This window comes from Brachionichthys hirsutus, chromosome 12 (genome assembly GCF_040956055.1).
Source record: "Brachionichthys hirsutus isolate HB-005 chromosome 12, CSIRO-AGI_Bhir_v1, whole genome shotgun sequence".
NCBI lineage: Eukaryota > Metazoa > Chordata > Actinopteri > Lophiiformes > Brachionichthyidae > Brachionichthys > Brachionichthys hirsutus.
In genome coordinates this window covers 1716814-1735461 of record NC_090908.1, presented here as the reverse complement: position 1 = coordinate 1735461, position 18648 = coordinate 1716814, and the positions used below count along the sequence as shown (strand labels likewise).

The 18648-nt window shown below is 44.6% G+C and overlaps 1 protein-coding gene across 1 annotated transcript; it reads left to right on the top strand.

Annotated features, from left to right (window-relative positions):
* The first annotated feature begins 5920 nt into the window (after positions 1–5920).
* Positions 5921–18113, top strand: pcdh8 (protocadherin 8). The gene is made up of 6 exons (XM_068746460.1): positions 5921–5926; positions 6073–6204; positions 14761–17055; positions 17187–17257; positions 17501–17631; positions 17776–18113. Exons 1-6 carry the CDS (start codon positions 5921–5923, stop codon positions 18111–18113), a joined length of 2973 nt encoding a protein of 990 aa, XP_068602561.1.
* The last annotated feature ends 535 nt before the right edge of the window (positions 18114–18648 follow it).

The window sequence follows — 18648 nt, the reverse complement described above, 5'->3', positions numbered from 1 at the left end:
TATTGGTGCACGCTTGCTTATTATAAAATTCAAGCTCGACAAAAGCGAGCTCCGGCCATCAGTAATGGGAGTTTAAAAGCGCCATCCAGTCGACGCCTCCGTCATTCACGCTGTCCTTGGTCCTGTGTGCAGGAAGAGAAAGTGGAGCATTAGAAATGCCTCTGCTGTATACTGTGTGGGCATGTCAGCCTCAACACAGGAAATACAGATCAAGCTTCAAGCAGCTGCCACCTCTCAGCACTCGCACGCCCGCACATACACAAAGAGCGCAACCAATTACACACAGAGGAGCACTATAGAAAGCTTTTATAATGTTTCCAGGGCGTCAAGATCTTAATTTTTGATGCCACTTTGTGTGCATCTGGAGTGTAAATTGGCCTCCCCGGTTTTCTGAAGTGATAAGAGGTAAACACCAAAAACCAATAACTGTCAGCTGAGCATTAAATCAAGCTGACATGTCTCTTAAAAGGTGTGGCCATGAAAAATTAACTGGGGGATTTTTGAGGAGACTTCAAATGTGAGATCCCCCCCCCCCTTCTCTCATCTCTCTCCGCTCATGCGATCTCCTTTTTGTCACACCGTGACTTTAGTCAGAGCCTGACGAGACACAGTTTTTGGAGGATTCGTTCAATAAAGACACTCGCAAAATCATTAATCAGAGCCATTAACACGGCCGTGCGCCGCCGACTCCGGTTGGAATTGTCACCATGTCTTCCTGTTACAGCCTCTGAACATCCCGTCTCTCCACGGCTGATTCTGTAAATTGGAGACTTTAGAGATTTGATGGGCTCAGTCAGTCTCAGCTGTGTCCCGGGTTCAGGGACACTGAGAGAAAATCAAGTCAAAGCCGGACGAGTGACATTAAATCCCTAATAGTTATTGGTACGATTTTAAGGGATTACAGCAACATGGAATGCTGAGACGAAATGGAAAACTATCTGTCAAATGCACTCTTTCAGATTACCATGTGCCATGATGATCTGTTTAACAACCTTTCCAGAATAAATCTTATCAAAATGTGCATATATGGCAGTTCTGTAAAAGCAGACTAGAATTAGAGGCGAGAGAGCTTCATTGGCCTGACACATGTAGGTCTTGAGTCACCATGTTTTGCACGGTTTCCAGAGAGCAATCGCGCAAAGATTGAGCAAAGGTGCGGTAAACTTAAACATGTCAGCCAATTTCAGACGTGTGAAGCAGCAGAGTGCTGCAGCGGTGCTGGCGGCTCATGGCCTTGGGCCTGGGCTGTCTGAATGTGAAATTCACAGTTCACAGCACACCCGGCGATGGAGCTGCAGAAATCCTTGATGCCCTGCACAATGAGGTCATTTCAGCGCAGATCACGGCCGTCTCTTGCTGGTGCTGAAAGGAGAGGAAAAGCCTTTTGACAGGTCAATGAGGAATTTATTTGAAGTGTCTTGCGGTGTTGAGAAGATTTGCGTGCTCCTCAAAAATCTGCAAGGAAACCCATTGGAGGGCACACAGATACGAGCTGCACAACCCCCCCCCCCCCCCCCCCAGAACAACGAGCAGAGAAGATGATCGGTCACTCCTCTGCAAAATATTGCCTTTTCTTGTTTGTTTCTTTGTTTCCTTTAATTGTCAGTTTGGTTCAACACATCAGTTTTGATAGAGTGTCAACAACGCCTGAGCAAACCGCACAGATTTCCCGGTATCTGGCTGTGCACAGCAGTTTGTATGGAAACATGCATCCCAGAGAGAGAGAGAGAGAGAGAGAGAGAGAGAGATGCCGAACATGAGAAAGAATCCGAGAAAATGATTTTGTCTGACAAGAGAGCTCTCTGCTTGATTTTTCCGGCGACAGGCTGTGACGGTGTTCAGGTGGGGAACAACATTGGAGAAATTTGTTTTGCGTATTTGTACAAAGCAAACTTGTTGAGAAACATGACCTGAAAGGATTGTGAGCCTCTCAGCCTCAAGGCTATTTGTTCCCACAGAAGGAGGAAGCAGGTCAACATAATAATAAGGTCTTAATGGGTCGAATAAATCCCCAAACAGCCGGCCACTGTAGTCTTTAGAAAACATAGTTCATGACTCAGTAATTAGTGGCATTGTTGGGGCTATCTTCAGCTCGTACGACTTTAAGAACAAGGACCAGGGCAGCTATTGACTATAAATAGCGCCTTCATTGTTTCAATGGATCACGTCATCCAGCACAGCAGTGTGCTTTGCTGATGTGTGTGTGAGTAGCCACTGGACACAAACAGATGGCACATAATCAGTCTGGATTTGACATATCCATCCCTCAAATTTAACACACTGAGATCAATGGGTTTTTATTCGTGGTGCTTTTCAGCACTGAAAAACCGATAAAAAGAAGAAAAAAACAATCCATGCAAGCACATCTTCTAGAGACAGCACCAATAGATCGGCCACACAAAACGAAAACGGCAAACAACACTTTGGTGCCAACCCAACGGCCCGTAAGGTCAAGGCGCTCGGTACCGACACAAGCTGTGAGGTTAGAATGAAACGGATTGTTTCATGTTTTTCAAGCTCAGGCTACTCTGTGAATATTACTGTGTGGGATGTTGCATTAAACTGAAATACAGTGTTTGATTAGAGAACTAAAATCTCTGTACAGCCCCCAAGAAAGACCATTGTGCATACTGCACCAAGCACACCGTGATGGTGCAGTAGAAATATTACTTCATTAGCTCCACTCCTGTGAGTTGGAGGCTGGTTCTTTGTTTGTTAGTTTTAAGTTTCGAGTTGGTTTGTCTGCAAGTTATTCTGCAAAGTTGTGAACATATTTTCAGTTACATTTTGTGTAGGGGTTGACCTTCGATTGATTATCTTCTGAGGTTAGGAGACAGGAGACCTTTTTAACTTTGGCCAGTGCTATGAAAAAATAGCAATAATAAACAGGCTAAAAATACCTTTACATGGAGAACCACCACCCACCATGTGCTCCTGGACCCAGAGCCAGAACAGAATAGACGCTAAAGCAGCACATTGTTGGCCACAGAATTCTAGCACTGCATTCTGGTGCCACTGACACCAATACGTAGCTCGGATAAAGACAGATTCAAAACCATTCAAAGGAACTTCATGCGTGTGGAGAAGTGAAAGACTACTGTTTACCCAAATTATCACAGTTTGTAATAACTGATCATTTCCTGTTGATTCACGCATGATTTCAAATCGCAGCATCTGCACCAATAAGTTCTGTCTGCAAACCGTGGGTGCAGTGGAAAAGGAAGGAGATCATTTAACATGCTGTGATTGACTGAGAGGCTTGAGCAGGGTCATATTCAGAGGCACGCTCCATGTTAAAATGGTTCGCACTGTTTTTCTACAATTCCAGCTTTGAACAACAATTTTCCTCAAAAGTTTGCCTTCAGGCTTTTCTGACGCTGCAACCACAAGAGACTCCAGCACAGAAATGAACAATGTCCATTTTAGCAGTTAATGGAATTGTTGTGTAAATGGATTACACACATCTTCCCGGCAGAAGTCTAAAGTTCACCTCACAGTGCAGATCATGCTGTTTTGACTGAATTCGTTTCTCTGCCAGTGAGGTCGCTTCTCATCTGGCGTCGTCTCTCTGTCAGCAGGATAATTTAAGTTATGAGCAGATGTCAGTGAAATGTTTTGGCAGCGTTTGCTTTTGGCCAGCGAAGTAATCGTTAGCTTTGGTGGTGAGTAATTTGGATCTAGAATTGTTTATCAAATGATTCAACGGGCGGGGGGGGGGGACAATATTACTCCCTACAAGGGACTGGATAATACCTGCATTACATGGACAAAAATGACACGATGGCATTCCCATAAGATCTATCAGAGTGAAATATGATCTGAATGGCCACCGTTTGGGAAATATTGCTTTCCTCATAATCTGATGATGCCATCGTGTTTCCAAATTCTTGGAAATTTGGATCAATCAATGTCAGTGAGTAAGCCAGCATGAATGTGAGTGAGCGAGCATGCCGTACGCGGAATATGCTGCAAACCTGCAGCGTGGGCTGGCTGATTGTTTTGTATCTTGCGTAGTGATTTGTGGACGCTTGTGCTGCGCCTCAAGGACACGCAGGCCTGTGACTGTCTGGGCTGGGTGAATATCTTAAACGCAGTACAAGCCCGAGGGCATGCAAAATCATTTACTTTTATGCTGTACTACGCTGTCTAACTGTCATTGCCTTTTATTTCCAGTCAAGCACAGATTATTATCAACCAGATTGTTTTCTCAAAGCACCATGCAGCAGCTCGTTCTTTTATTTTTAGACTGGCTGGTTTTGAGTCGGTGTTTGGCAGACTGTGCTGCACGGGGACCGTTTTCCTTTAGGTTCAGGGTCAACTGTGGGTTACATGATGATATATTTGCCCTCTTCTTGCAGATCCTTTCTATATATATAGTCAATAAAACTCCTTGTGGAAGCTGATCATCTGGCTACTGCAATCATGGGTGTACACATTTAAAGGGACGGTGATGGTTGAATCTTGACTCCATCTGAGTAGCTCTGATCTTCTCAAACATCTTGTATGGGTGATAGCCTGGTGGTGGTATCTGCCATTTTCACACACACACAGAGAAAAAAGGTCAATTAACAGAGGTATTTTTGGTTGACCTGCTAGATTGCTCCTGGCAGTATCCGCTGCTCAGGGAATGCCCTGCTGGAATAGAAACGGAGCAGCAGCTCCCAGAAATGTTTGGGGCAGCCAATGGAATCATTCACTGAAACATCAGCTTCTCTCTTGAAATGCAATACGAGGCTTCTACCATCTGAAATAATATTCATTTCTTCTTTTCGTGCAGGCTGCCGTTGACCCCTGAGCTACAGTCGGGGTCACTGGACTAGTATCCATTACAGCAATGCTGGAAACAAAGAGTAGAGAGCTTATAACAAAAGGAGGAAGGCTAGATAGCACGATATCTGGTCCATCTCTGATCTGACAGTTGCTCTTTAACTAGACAGTACAAAAACCAGATGTCTAGCTTGATATTAAGTGGTGCAGATGAGCATGGTAAGAATACAAATATGAAAGGAGGGCATGTCTGGTAATATCGTACATGTTTATTATTCCAGCATGCAAATACACTGAATTACAGTCGAGGTCTTCATCACTGTTGAATATTATAAATGCATGCAAGTGTTCCATTCCTAGTCTATAATTGGAATGGATGATCAAAGAAAGTCATGAGTCATTCTCATCTCTTCTCTGCCATGTCTTGGCCCTTCCACCTTTGCTCTGTTAACATGAGGAATACAAGCAGGAATGGAAAAGTCACACTGGCTGGTATGGTGAAGCTCCAGAAGACAGGAAATATGGTTTAAATATTAAACCAGAAGTCTGCCTGTCTCCCTCTGTTTGCTGTATCGGAGTGTTGCTGAATACATTCATACGGGCTGCTGATAGAAGGTGCATTAAAAATCTAAACTTCATGAATGATAGATTGAAGAACGGGGAACTCTTTGACATTCCTTTTCATAAGTTTAACAGAATTGGCTCATGCGCTGATTATCATTCTCTTATTTCAACCAATATCTTCTGGGCTCAGCTTGTCGTCAAGGACAAAATATTCCCAGATAGTATTATCTTTGGCTTCAATTCAATATTTACTATGTTTTGAGGACGGTAATTTCAATTTCACTTCTGCAGGCTCCTCGAACAATCGTTCATTTCCAATTCCTGCAGCATTATAATGTGCTCCGCGGTAACCTGGGCTACATGAAGGTTTAATATCTTCCTGGTGGACTGACTGACCCTTGCTCTCCGTCTGTGCTCTCCACTTCTCCCCCCATTCTACGCTAACTCCCACCTTAAAGGCGCATGAAGCCACGCATTACTAATTCGAATTGCGTCTTTGATGCTACATAAATATATTTCGCAATGCAATGATGCTTTGCATGTCAAAGGTAAACATGTTAAAAAGAGATTTCAGAACAGGCTGCTAAGCATGAATGTATGTACATTTCCTGATTTGTCAAACAGCATGTTTTTGGCTCAAAACTCGACATACTAATTAGCCCCTAGGAGATCCATCAAACAGTTTGTGATTTTTTTTCTTCGTGATTTTTAATCAGTCTAATTTCTCTCTCCAACTCACAGGCACGCTCAGCGCCATACACACAAAGCCTCTGTTTGCATAATGCGCTCACTGTCTGCTCCTGTGAGACTAAGCACTATTTGTGTATCTACTGCTGTGTGTGTGTGTGTGTGTGTGTGTGTGTGTGCAGGCGTGTGCATGAGATTGTTCAAGTTCATTTGAATGTGTTTTTGGGAAAGAGGGCTCAGCCCCCTTCCTTTACCCCACTCCCACCCTGACTCTACTGCCCCCCCAACCCCCACTCCTTTCAGAGCGCCGCTCCGGATGTGGATCGTTCATGATTGCTCTGACAATTCAGCAGAGAGAGAGCAAAGAAAAAGAAAACACCTCCTGCCAGACTGTTTTTCCTGTTCTCTTATGGAAATGAGATTTTCCATCTCTCTTCATCTTCAGTACTTAAACGCCTCTTTGTTGAGAATAGGACTGTCTAGCCTGTTAACACATTTCGCCCCATATGAGTGCTCTGTTGTTTGGCAAGCTTAGTTGAATTTTATCTCCTGTGCCTTCATAAGGAAAGTATACATTCTATGAATTGTGTGAAATGTGAACTGTCCTATTGGGCATGCATTTATTGCTCTCCAAATCCCACGTAGTTTTTTGTTGTGATGGCAGACTGCTGAATCTTTGCGTGCATTGTCCTCAGTAGCCAGGTCTTATTGTGGTTGTCTATCAAGAGTTGGATTGAAGTTTGTGGTGAAGTTTGTATTATAGCCTTCATGATGCCTTTTTAGTTGTGCTGCACTTTTAAACTGTATTGCAAAGCAATTTGCCAGATAATATGAACAAATGTCACAGAAAAAGCAGCAGAAGATACATTTTAACAGATTCTTTTTTTAAAGGTTCTGCAGACTAGAGCTATCATCAAACCTTCAGATTTCTAGCACACATGAAAACAGGTAGACCCTCGTAAATCTGCCAGGCTATCAGACAAGCAGCACCACTCACCAGCTTCCTAATCTAAAAGATTTAGCGGCGAGAGTTTTGGGAGAGGCATGGCCCTGGTACTGTCAAGTAGGTGCCTCCCTTTACTGATGGTTTTTGGAGTTTGCCTCGCAGCAGAAAACTGAGCAGCACATTTCAGCAAGTTCAAATGAAATGATCAAATCTCCATCAACAACATGAGTGTGTGTGTGTGTGAGAGAGAGAGAGAAGGAAGGATTAATCCAAATGTCCATATCACTGGCCTACATTATCAGCAACTATTCAATGAGATACTACAAGACATAAAATACATTAAACATATATATATATATAGTTAAAGCAAAATTAAGCCTTAATAGTATGTTTTGCACAGTGTCCCGGTTAAATAGGGATAAACTAATAACAAGCAAACACCTCTCTGCAAATTAATGTCATCAACACAACATGAAATTAATTCAATTCTTTAAAAATCTATTAATTTAATCTTCCCTCAACAGCAAACAAAGCCGACATGAGAAACGTTGCTGGAGACTGGGGAAGGGAATGTCTTAATCTCTGATAATTAATAACTACGCCCCAATAAAACACTCATTTGGTTTTGCTCTGGAGAATGTGGAAATCTCCTCAAATGTACACCCCACTATTCTTTATCAATCTTCTCTCTGTAAAAGCACAGAGCCCAGATTAATTTTTACGAGAGCTTACAGTATTCTATTCATAGAGCCCTTTAGAAATAGCAAGCATTCATAATGGAGCTGGGATCTGATTAACCTCCTCGCTTGCCACCACAATGGCAGGCTACCCTGAGACTCAGCCCCGTAATGGAGTCCGCTATCACCAAGCGCACTCCAAACATTCTTTGCACCGCAGGACTCGACAACCAGATTGGAATCCCTTAACTCCTCGCTGCACTCTGCACACAGTGGGGAAACAACACATCCTCTCAGCTTACGCCCCTCAACATGTATCTATCTCTCTACTCCAATCATGCAATTGTGCACACGCACGCACACACACACACACACACAGTCACACTGTGCACCACAGGCATTATTTTAAGTGCCTTTGTTGCAATTTTGTTTTCCTAATTCTAAACTCTTATGAGTAAAGGCAGAAAAATTGGAGTGTTGACTGTATTTTGCATCATTCTCTATTCAGTGAATAAATACCCTGAATATACAATGTACAATACCCTGCATATACAAAACACACAGTCCGCTGTGGGTGGAATATAATAGAATAGAATAATAGAATAGGTCTGCTACAGGTTTTGTAAATCCTTTTTTGAGGCTTGGGTGCTGCTGTCATTTCTTGGACATTGTAAAACATTTTATTTTTGTTATTTTGTTCTCCTTGTGACAAACATAACATCCAGTGCAACACAAAAGAGAAGCATCGAATCGAGCAGAAGGTTTTACTAAACTGTTATGACTGTTTAATCCTTTCTTGCTTCCTTTAGCTGCTTATATGATATGAACAATAACAGGGCTGAGGTGTTTCACATCTTCATCCCCCCCACCTCAATATTGCCATCTTCTGGCCTAACAGGATTAAGCAAGATCCTCGCACAGGGATTTCTGTTGCGGAGCAAATGGATTTCTTGTGCCAAATATGTCAGAGGGAGCAATTACACCCCTCAGTGGCCAGTTGGCCCAACAGTCCATCCCCAGTGGCCAGACCCTGTGGGGGCTGTCAGAACCTGGCAGACTGGAGCCTGGTAAGGAGCGAGTAGCATGTTTAAAAGCCAGCTCATGCCCAGCCCTGGCGTTGTCTGCACCTGCCACGGGAAGCAGTTCTTACCCATCAGATAATGGCTGAGAGGAAATTGCTTCAATGAGGTGACATTCTAGGATGGCAATATGGAGATGTGAATCGTATTCAAGGAGGAGAGGAGAGAGAAGGTCCTTGAAAAGGCACGGCATACCCAGCCACACACGTGCACACACAGGGGCACATATAAATATACTGTACTCATGCACAGACGTTTTTACATGTGTGCACACAAGGAAGGCGCCTACACTTAATCTCCCCTGCTTTCAATGATGTGACTGTCCAGAGAGAATCACATTTATTCACAGCTTGGGCTACCAGGCAAATTCTTATTTACCTTTCCTGATATAGTAACAACCATCAGGCCAATGGGAACGTGGATTGCTGGAATGAGCACCCTCGCTGCAGATGCACTGAAACAAAGAGATTTCTCATTGCTGGAATATCTACAATGACCAGTTCAGCAGTGATGTGGGAAATGAAAATCAAAGTGAAAGTAGGATATGGTTATGTCAAGTCAAATATGTGCCTGCAATCATCACACGCAGAGTATCACTGAAGGTTATTGTGCAAGGCCCACTGGTCTCTGGGGGCCCACATCCACGTAGCTTAAGGCGGTGAAATTCAATACGAAGCGTGAAATGTGAAGTAGTCATCATAATTTAGCTGAGACCCACATTGGATCCTTTACCAGCAGGAAAGTGCACAGCGAGGCCGTGCTGAGAGGGAAGCTGACTTCAAGTTGAAACAAATCGCTCCGTGCACCATTCTGAGGTTGTCTCCGCGCCAATTAGTCTTTCAGTTTGAGTATTGACAGAGCGTTAATGATCAGTGTCTGTGAAAACTACTTTGTGAACAGGCGTGCATCATATTAGAATGTATTATCCCTCGCAAATCAACACAGCAAAGTCCTCCGCCTGTAGATGGCACTCTCATGCCTGGTTCCAATCCAAACCCTCCTCACTTTGAAATGAATGGCCTGAATAGCAAAGCCGGTTCTGCTTTGTTTATCAGTGTGATCCTTTAACAGGTATTTTGTTAACACCTGCAAGGCAAAGATTTGTTTTTACACTATGTGCATGAATCACTGTGACGTGTTCTTTGTGTGCCGTGCTAGCATACCTGCTTGTGCATATGGTCAAAGCTTATTCTGAAATGTTTATGCATAATGAAGTGCGGCTAGCAACTGTTGTTCCAATGGTTGTCAGGCAGCGCGCATTAGTAACACAGTGGGGAATGGACGGAGAAGAGTGGGGGTAGAGGAACCTCAGCCAAACATGGCTTGTCTCTGAATACTAATGCTTCTTTTGATCTGCCTCGGCTTTTAGGAGATTTGAACAACAAAATCTGTCTTTCCAAATTTCTTAATAGACACAGCCTTTTGTGGCCAAATGGAAAAGAAAAACAAAACCTAGACACGTGTTTACATGGCACACGTGTTTATATGGCATCCATATTAATGTTCTGAATTTGTTTAAAACATGTTGAATCCACTGAGATCTTATTACAGGCAAGCTCTTTATTATTCATGCTTGGCCCTAATAGGCTAATTAACTCATCATAAAACAGTGCTGCCGCTTTTATAATTTTCTTATGTTATTCATTTATTTCCATAAATGATCTTTGTTCTACAATGCATCCGTTTAATTAGTGCCGCCTATGTTTTAAATGCAGTAGCTCTGTGAAGTACAAATTCACCCCAACCTCCTTAAACTACCTGAAAGCATTTGTTGCAGAGCTACAGATGCAATAAAATAAACTCACAGGAAGAAAAAAAAAAATAACATGAGGGCTGCAAGTACCTGTGTGATTTACAAGCTATTTATGGGCACATTGTGACAGAATGTTAAGTGTGATTAGGGACAGTATGCTAAACATTTGGCCAGTTGTAATCGGTTGGATAGCTGTGAGGATGAGCTGTGGTTGGGGGGGGGGGGGGTTATCTGTGCCTGTAGAGCCGTGGGAGGTGCCAAAAGCAACAGAGACCACTAGCCAGTCTGAGCATTTGGCACCTCCACAGCTGCTTCCCACATGCTTCCACCCTCTCATCACACCGAGGGCCAATGCCACGCAAAGGATAATCTTATTTTATCTGCTTTTCAGACAGTCCAAATGGCTGAGATTAAACCTTACACACGCCCCTCACCACCCCCCGCAGGGACATGTATACCCCCAGTTTATCAGAGCACCTAAGGTTAAAGTGAGATGAGGAAACTGATAAGGGCCTGACCTGAGAATCGCTGGATGAGCTTCCTGCCTTAACGTAAACTCTAGGCCTATCTAAATTAAATGAGCGCTGTCATGAATACCAGTCTGTCTCTGAGGCTGCATTGTTATCAGTGGGGCTCATATAAGTGTTTATAGGAGGGTGTCAACATGCATATAGCATTACACGACTGATGCATATGCTTAAACGTGATTGGTTCTGCTTTTCGTAATGTAAGTTTTACAATAATGACATTATCCATCAGAGCGGAAAATCATTTCATCAATACATATTTAAACAATAGCACAAAATGAATCTGTGACAGGATGTATGGCTTATGAATATATCACTGCTTTCATTTAAGTCGATGATGGTGTTACTTGTCAGAAGAACGTTATTGTTGCTATGGCAATAAAGTAGCCTGGTTTGTGCGCTGTGCTTATTCTATAAGATGCGCACATTCCTGTATGTACGTGGCTCTGTGCCGTGTATATCTGTGTTTTCACAGGGTTATGCCTCTACATGACCAAAATAAACTTAAAAAAAAACTTTTTAAACCCCTAATAGGGAATAAAGATATTGTATAAAATGGGAAGACAAACAAACATGGATTTATTTTTAAAGAGAAACTATATTATTGACAGAGAACTGTTTTATGAAGAATTATATGGAATCTATAAAGAAAAGAGAAGATAGTGACTGACAATTGTCTAGCGGTGGGTGTCAATGGGCCTGATCCAAATGCGGGCCTTGGAGGCATTTGTTCCCAGTGGCATATGCCAGGATTACTGCTCCCAGTGTCACCAAATGCTTTTCCTGCTTTCCTAGCTGGTGGCGTGTGAAGTGACGATGACACATCTTCAAATGGTTTTTAAAGGCTGTCAGAAAATGGCTGATGTCGGGACTAGGATTGTGATGACTGGGATGTTGACTGTTGAGGCGAGATTAAAAACGCTACTACCATTAATTAAAATCACCTCTGTGTGGAAACAGATGGCCAAATGCGTTAATCCACTGCAATGCTCTTACTGTCACCAAGCGCATCGGCATCACGCTGTGATCCGCATTAAACTCCTGACTTAAGTGACAAACAAGGATCACTATCGCGTTAACTGGGCTTTACTTGTGGCCAGACCTCTGGTGACCTCGTTGTGATGCATTGATCGGGAAAATTCTCAAGGCATGCGTAAATGATATTCTGCATTGAGGCCGTTAGCTCGTCTGGCACATAGGAGGCCTCAAGAACTCACGCATCAGCAGTTATTGTCGCTCGTGCAGTTGTCTATTTATTCCTGGCTGAAATATATTCATCTACGGCTGCGTAGATGTTACCTAAAGAGCGATGAAACACAAAGTGCATGAGACATTTCATAAGATTAAAGTGTAATCCTCTTAGTGGCAAACAACTAATTTGGCTAATAATTCTGTCTTACCTTCTGACTCCTCATGGCCGTAAAATCCTGGATTCCAACACCCAGCTAGCATGAGACCGTTACGCTGAGGGCTTTGTGTGTCTGGTAATGGCAGAAAATCCTCCCTGGATGTTCAGCTCAATCTTATTTTTAGTTGGAAATTAAAATACAGACCGAGAGCAAATAAAAAGCACCAAACAAAGAGTTGATTGTGATATAGAAGCAACCATCTTTGCTTGCGTTCAGAGGAACGTCACAATGTTTCTCACTGAGTCAACAAGATCCATGATTTATGTTGCAACAGCTTGTATATGGAACAAATCAACCCTCTTTTTTTTGGCATATTACAAACTCAGCATCTTGGAAAACTGCTTGTTGGATTAGCGTCTCGTGGATTTGAGAACAGACACATTTGCCTCTTCTGTTCTGTGATCTGAATGAAGCACGTTCCAAGTACAATCCGTAAATGCTGCAGCCTCCAGCTGGAAAATGGTTCAACTATTCTTATTTAACTTTTTTCCTCTCTCTGCTTGGTGTTCTTTCTGATAATAGCAGGCAACATTTATTACAAACACGGCACGGCTCGGCACAGACCTGCGTTGTTGCGTCATCAGATCTGCAGTCATTTACGGTATAGGGAAGAGAGCTTTTTGTTGGGGGGGGGGGGGGGGGGGCTGTGGAAGGGAATCCAAGTGGGCCATGTTTAAAGACTCCATTAGGGAATCAGCAGCCAGAAGTTGTGGTCAGAAGGATGTCAATGCCTGTGGGCCCCGTCCTTTGAAGGTTTTCTGAGGACATCCAAAGGGTGAGAGGACACAGTGTCATTTCTCCAGAACGTTCTGGAGAAATGACACATCTCATCCAGTTTTGGCACCCCTTTGAATCTCCCTCAAAACTTCCATCTGGACTGCCTTTCCTGCTGCAGCCATGATGCAGTGCTGGACAAAAACGCAAACTTGTATATTACAGCGTTTGGTATCACCTCTCAGTGATCACAGATATCTCTGGTCTCTGTGACTGGTCACTGTGTGATTTTTAACACCTTCTCTTTGTGCCCGCCAGACAGATCCTACCCAAACCTTTGTGAGGTGCCGTGGGCCCTTTGAAGCACCATAAACACCTTTTAATCAGCAGAGCTAATCACCATATGGCTGACAAAGTTCTGGTTGACTCGAAGGGAGCCGTTTCTGGGATGTGTGTGCTTTCTGGTGGCGGGGGGGGGGGGGGTTATTTAGTTTGGGTTTTTTTCCAGACCCCTTTTGTCTTCTAACTTCCAAAGCAGTGTAGAACTTTAATTAAATGCTTATTAGAATGAAATTGGAAATGATTTCACTGACAGACTTTATTTCCTCTTACATGGCGCTACACTGATATCTGTGCGCCGTTGACATCGTGTTTTGTCCAAAGTGCAACCCTAATCTAACGCCACTCGGTATTTGAGCTACACAATGCATCATTTTCTAACTTTCCTTTGTCATGCAATTATCTGTGTTGACATGAATATGGATCAAGATCAAAATAACTTCAATTTAAATATTTATGCAGTCATATTTGGGGTTTTATTAAGCCTGAATGTCAGGGTAAAATGTTGAATGAGCCTGTGTGAGTATAATATATGGTTTATCATTAAAATTCATCCGGATCTGTGATCTTGCATTATTAGAAGCTTTCTTGAGTTTCCTTTGCATATTAGAGGCGGAGAGTGGCCAAGGACATTCATCTGATTTTAAAGCAGGTATGCTGGCGAGTTCCATTTTACAAGTTGTTATGCATTTACTCCTCTACATTTTAGAGGTAAATATATAGTATATGTTTTTACATATTGATGTTTCCATTCAAACAAATGAATGTCTGAAATTCTTGCTTCTCTAATTCAACATCACACAACATTTAGAATTGCAGCCAAATTCTTTTCATCAACATGCATATTTCATTTTACGATTTCTACATGGGTTCCTGCATAAAACACCAAATCAGTTTCCACCAGACAGGATCTGTTGAACAGAAGCGGATTAGTTAGCTGGTTTAGTTGGTTAATTTACTGCCAGATATATTTGAGTAATACTGTTACCAGCCAGATTAAATCTCCACAAGCAGGTTGTCTATAAACCATTTGCACAGACACAAAAGTGTCCAGCAGTTTGCTGCTGAGCCAAACGCGCCCCTGTTGGGGGCCCCACTAGAAGGCCATTGGTCGCTGTGGCAGGTCATTTGCATAAAGCGGGGGTTTAAGTCCCACAGCAAAGTCAGAGATGGGCCCACTGGTGATTCGACCTGACAGCATCGTTCATGACTCTTTCCACTAAATTCTCAACATGAGATTTCCCCGTACTTTAGTGTTGCGTCTGTGCGTGCTGCTGTGCGTCTTTTACACCGGACAGTGCACAACGACGAGATATTTCACCTATGAAGAAGACGCTCCCGGGACGGAGATCGGGAATCTGTCCCAAGATCTAAAGATTGATCCGGCTGACGACCCCGAGACGTCGTTCCGCTTCATGCAGGGAAACGACTCGTCCGTGATTGACATGCGGGAGAGCGACGGGCTTCTGAGCGTCGCGGAGGCGATCGACCGGGAGCGGCTCTGCCCCCGGTCCGCGCGTTGCTTCATCGCCTTTGACACCGTGGCCTTCTCCAAGGAAAAGTTCCAGCTCATCCACGTGGAGATCGAGGTAAGAGATATCAACGACCACACGCCTCATTTCCCACGCAACGAGACGCACCTCGACGTCGTGGAGGACGCGCCGCTGGGCTCCAGGTTCCCCCTCCCGACCGCCCTCGACCTGGATGTGGGCGAGAACTACATCCAGAGCTACAACATTTCACCCTCGAATCATTTCGCCATCGACGTGCGCGACCGCGAGGGCGGCGTGAAGTTCGCCGAGCTCGTGCTGGTGAAGGAGCTCGACCGGGAGGTGGAGGACTCCTACACCATCCAATTAACCGCAGCCGACGGGGGGGCCGATTCAAAGTCCGGCTCAATGAGCGTGCACGTGAAGGTGCTGGACTCCAATGACAACAGCCCCACGTTCGAGCACAGCTCGCTGAAAGTGGAGCTCCACGAAGACTCCCCGGTGGGCCAGCGCGTCCTCAGAGTGCACGCGTTCGACCCGGACGACGGCGTCAACGGCGAGGTGACGTACGCGTTTGCCGATGACGTCTCGCCAGAAGTTGTGCGCCTTTTCCACGTGGACGCTTTTTCCGGGGACCTGACAATGAAGGGGGAGGTTGATTTTGAGAAAAGGAAGTCCTACGAGCTGAGCGTCGTGGCCTCGGATTCGGGCGTGAACGCGGTCCCGTCCAGCTGCAGGGTTGTCATCGACGTCGTGGACGTGAACGACAACGCGCCCGACATCGTCATCAAGCCCATGACGTCCAGCAGCGACGGCGTGGCCTACATCACGGAGGCCGCGGCCGCGGACAGCTTCGTGGCTCTGATCAGCACCTCGGACAGAGACTCCGGCGCCAACGGGTACGTGCGCGTCAGCCTCCTCGGGCACGAGCATTTTACGCTCCAGCAGGCGTATGGAGACTCTTTCATGATCATTTCCAGCACCACTTTAGACAGAGAGCGGATCCCAGAGTATAACTTGACTGTCGTTGCAGAAGATCTGGGAAGCCCACCGTTCAGAACGGTCAGACAGTACACCATCCGTGTGACGGATGAAAATGACAACCCCCCTCTCTTCAGCAAGGCGGTGTATGAAGTTTCAGTGCTGGAAAATAATATTCCAGGCTCATATGTGACCACCGTCGTTGCTCGAGATCCTGATGCAGGAAAAAATGCCAAAGTCTCTTACAAAGTCTTGGATTCGGAGGTGCCCGGAGGATCCGGTATATCCACGTATATTTCCGTGGATTCGCACTCAGGTTCTCTCTATACTTTGAGGTCTTTTGATTATGAGACACTTCAACAGATTGACTTGGTCATCCAAGCTGAGGACAAAGGCTCCCCCTCTCTTTCAAGTACATCAGTAATAAGGATTAGAGTTGTGGATCAGAATGACAATCATCCATACTTCACCTTCCCCGTCCTTGTGAATGACTCAGCCAATATCCCCCTGCCTCTCAATGCACCTGCCGGCTATCTTGCCCTTTGCGTCTCAGCTGAGGATGAGGATGAGGGAGTGAACGCCGAGCTCTCCTACCAAATTGTGCAAGGTGACACAAAGCTTTTTGCAATAGACAAAGACACAGGAGAGATTGCCTTGAAACAATGGCTGACAGCTGAAATTGGAGACGTGCTGGAAATGAAAATCGGCGTGACTGACAATGGCAGGTCCCCGCTCTCGAGCAGGGCCACCGTGAGGTTGGTCGTCTCAGACACATACCCCTCTGAAGACCAGGTGGTCATTGTGCTGCGGTCAGAGGATGGAGAGAGCTCCAGCTTGGACGGCTCTCTAATTGTCATTATTATACTCAGCGGGGGCTGTGCATTGTTACTGGTTGCAATAGTGGCTGTTGTCGTCACATGCAAGCTCGGCCGCAGGGAGAGAACCCACGGCTCCAAGAGGCAAGCGTGTCGCAGCCTCTTTGACAATGGGCCCATGCCCATTCTTGGTTCAGCAGATCCAAACATGTACTCCGGCCAGCGAAGCTTTTTCCACGAGAGAACTTCTTCCTCTCTGGATGATTCCTGCCTGTATGAGGAGAGGAGTGGGGACTCAGAGGGAAAGGTGAGTCACCTACACAACTATTAAATTTGATCTTTTATTTCGTACGCATATTATGTTCCAGAGTGCTGCTTTAATCTTTCAGCCAGAAATTAAATCTAAGCTCCTCGCTGTCATTTTATTTGTTTTCTTAGATGTTCCTGCCCTCCAAGCATTTCCAAGCAACATCTATGTGGCAAGGTGACAAATACTGCTTGCAAGTGAGGTAAGACAACTAAATATAATTCCTTTCATCTGGTAGGATATGCTTTATTCATGGCGAAATGTCACTGTGCACACAGGGAAATTAACATGCACCAAGCGTTCATTTTGTTGCCTGTGGTATTCCTTTGGAATGAGGTTGGGTGGGAAGGGCAGATGTAGGCCCTGTATGTGACAAAAAAGACATCAATAATCAAGCTAATGTGTTGCCGTGGCAGCAGTTCATACTCTGTTGATTATATTGCAGTGGCATTGGCACCACTGACCAGCTGAGCGTGAAGGACAGCGGCAAAGGTGACAGTGACTTTAACGACAGCGACTCTGATGCCAGTGGTGACGGAGGCAAGAAGAATTTCACCACCTTCCAACCAAAGCCGAGTGAGTTTTCCCACAGGTTTCCACGCATTTAACATCTCCCACTGTGGAATGAAACGCCAACGCTCTCCGGAACGCTAAAGGTTAAATGATGACATTCCACGTCAGCGATGTCTCCTCTTTAACAAAGGTCTCACTGTGTTTCAGGTATATTCAGCACTGCTAATAGCGTGCCTGTGGATCCCCAAGCCACTTGCTGTGTGTTGCCACCACAGAGCTTCAGAGCCCCCAGAGACCATTCGTACACTATAGGCTTCTCCCCTGCACCGGTCTTCAACAGTCCCCACCCCTGGACACAGTCCGGCTATGCCACCAATCACCCAAGGTCAAGGAGCAACATGCAGAGCTTCTCCAGGATGGGAACCCTCCCTGCTTACTTCCCCCAGCAGCAGCAGGAGGACGATGTCGAAGGTGCTGGAATAAACCAGCAGAGTCCAACTGTTGTAACCGTGGATACAGCGATAGAAGTTGCTACGGTCTTTTAAAAACTGTCTTGATAATCTCATAGAAGTGGAGCTGGACGATGTAAACATTTGTAAAACTGTCAGCTAATAAATGTGATGTACATATGTTTTTGTTGAAAGAAGCTAGTATGAAATGTGCTTATTCCTGTTGTATATTTACTGTATCCCCTAAAGCTCACTGTTGACCCCCCCCCAATAAATGTGTGACTGAAATAATGAAATAAATTCAGCTATTCAACATATTTCCCAAATATGATAATTTGACTAACAGAGTAAGTTAAGAAAACACATCAATTATACTGAGGAATAGATTAGACATTATTCCCTCGTTTGTTGGAAGTACAATATGAATTTATAAACAACAATTCTTCCCATAGTGTAAATCTCCATGATCAATCCTCAAGTCAGTGATAATCAGGTGTAAAACATCCGGCTCCATTACCTGGGAGACCGGCTTTGAAGAGTCCTGGCTGCTAAGTCGACTTCCCTGCATCAGGATGAGAGGGAAGCACTCAAGCGGAAAATAAAATGTAAACCATTATTTTTACAAAAGGCT

What these genes read in the sequence shown, in the direction of transcription:
- pcdh8 (XM_068746460.1), top strand. An exon ending in GTGTGTGTGTGTGCAGGCGT is followed by an intron (nt 6,205 to 14,760) that starts GTGCATGAGATT and finishes TACACCGGACAG; the next exon opens with TGCACAACGACGAGATATTT. An exon ending in AAATACTGCTTGCAAGTGAG is followed by an intron (nt 17,258 to 17,500) that starts GTAAGACAACTA and finishes ATTATATTGCAG; the next exon opens with TGGCATTGGCACCACTGACC.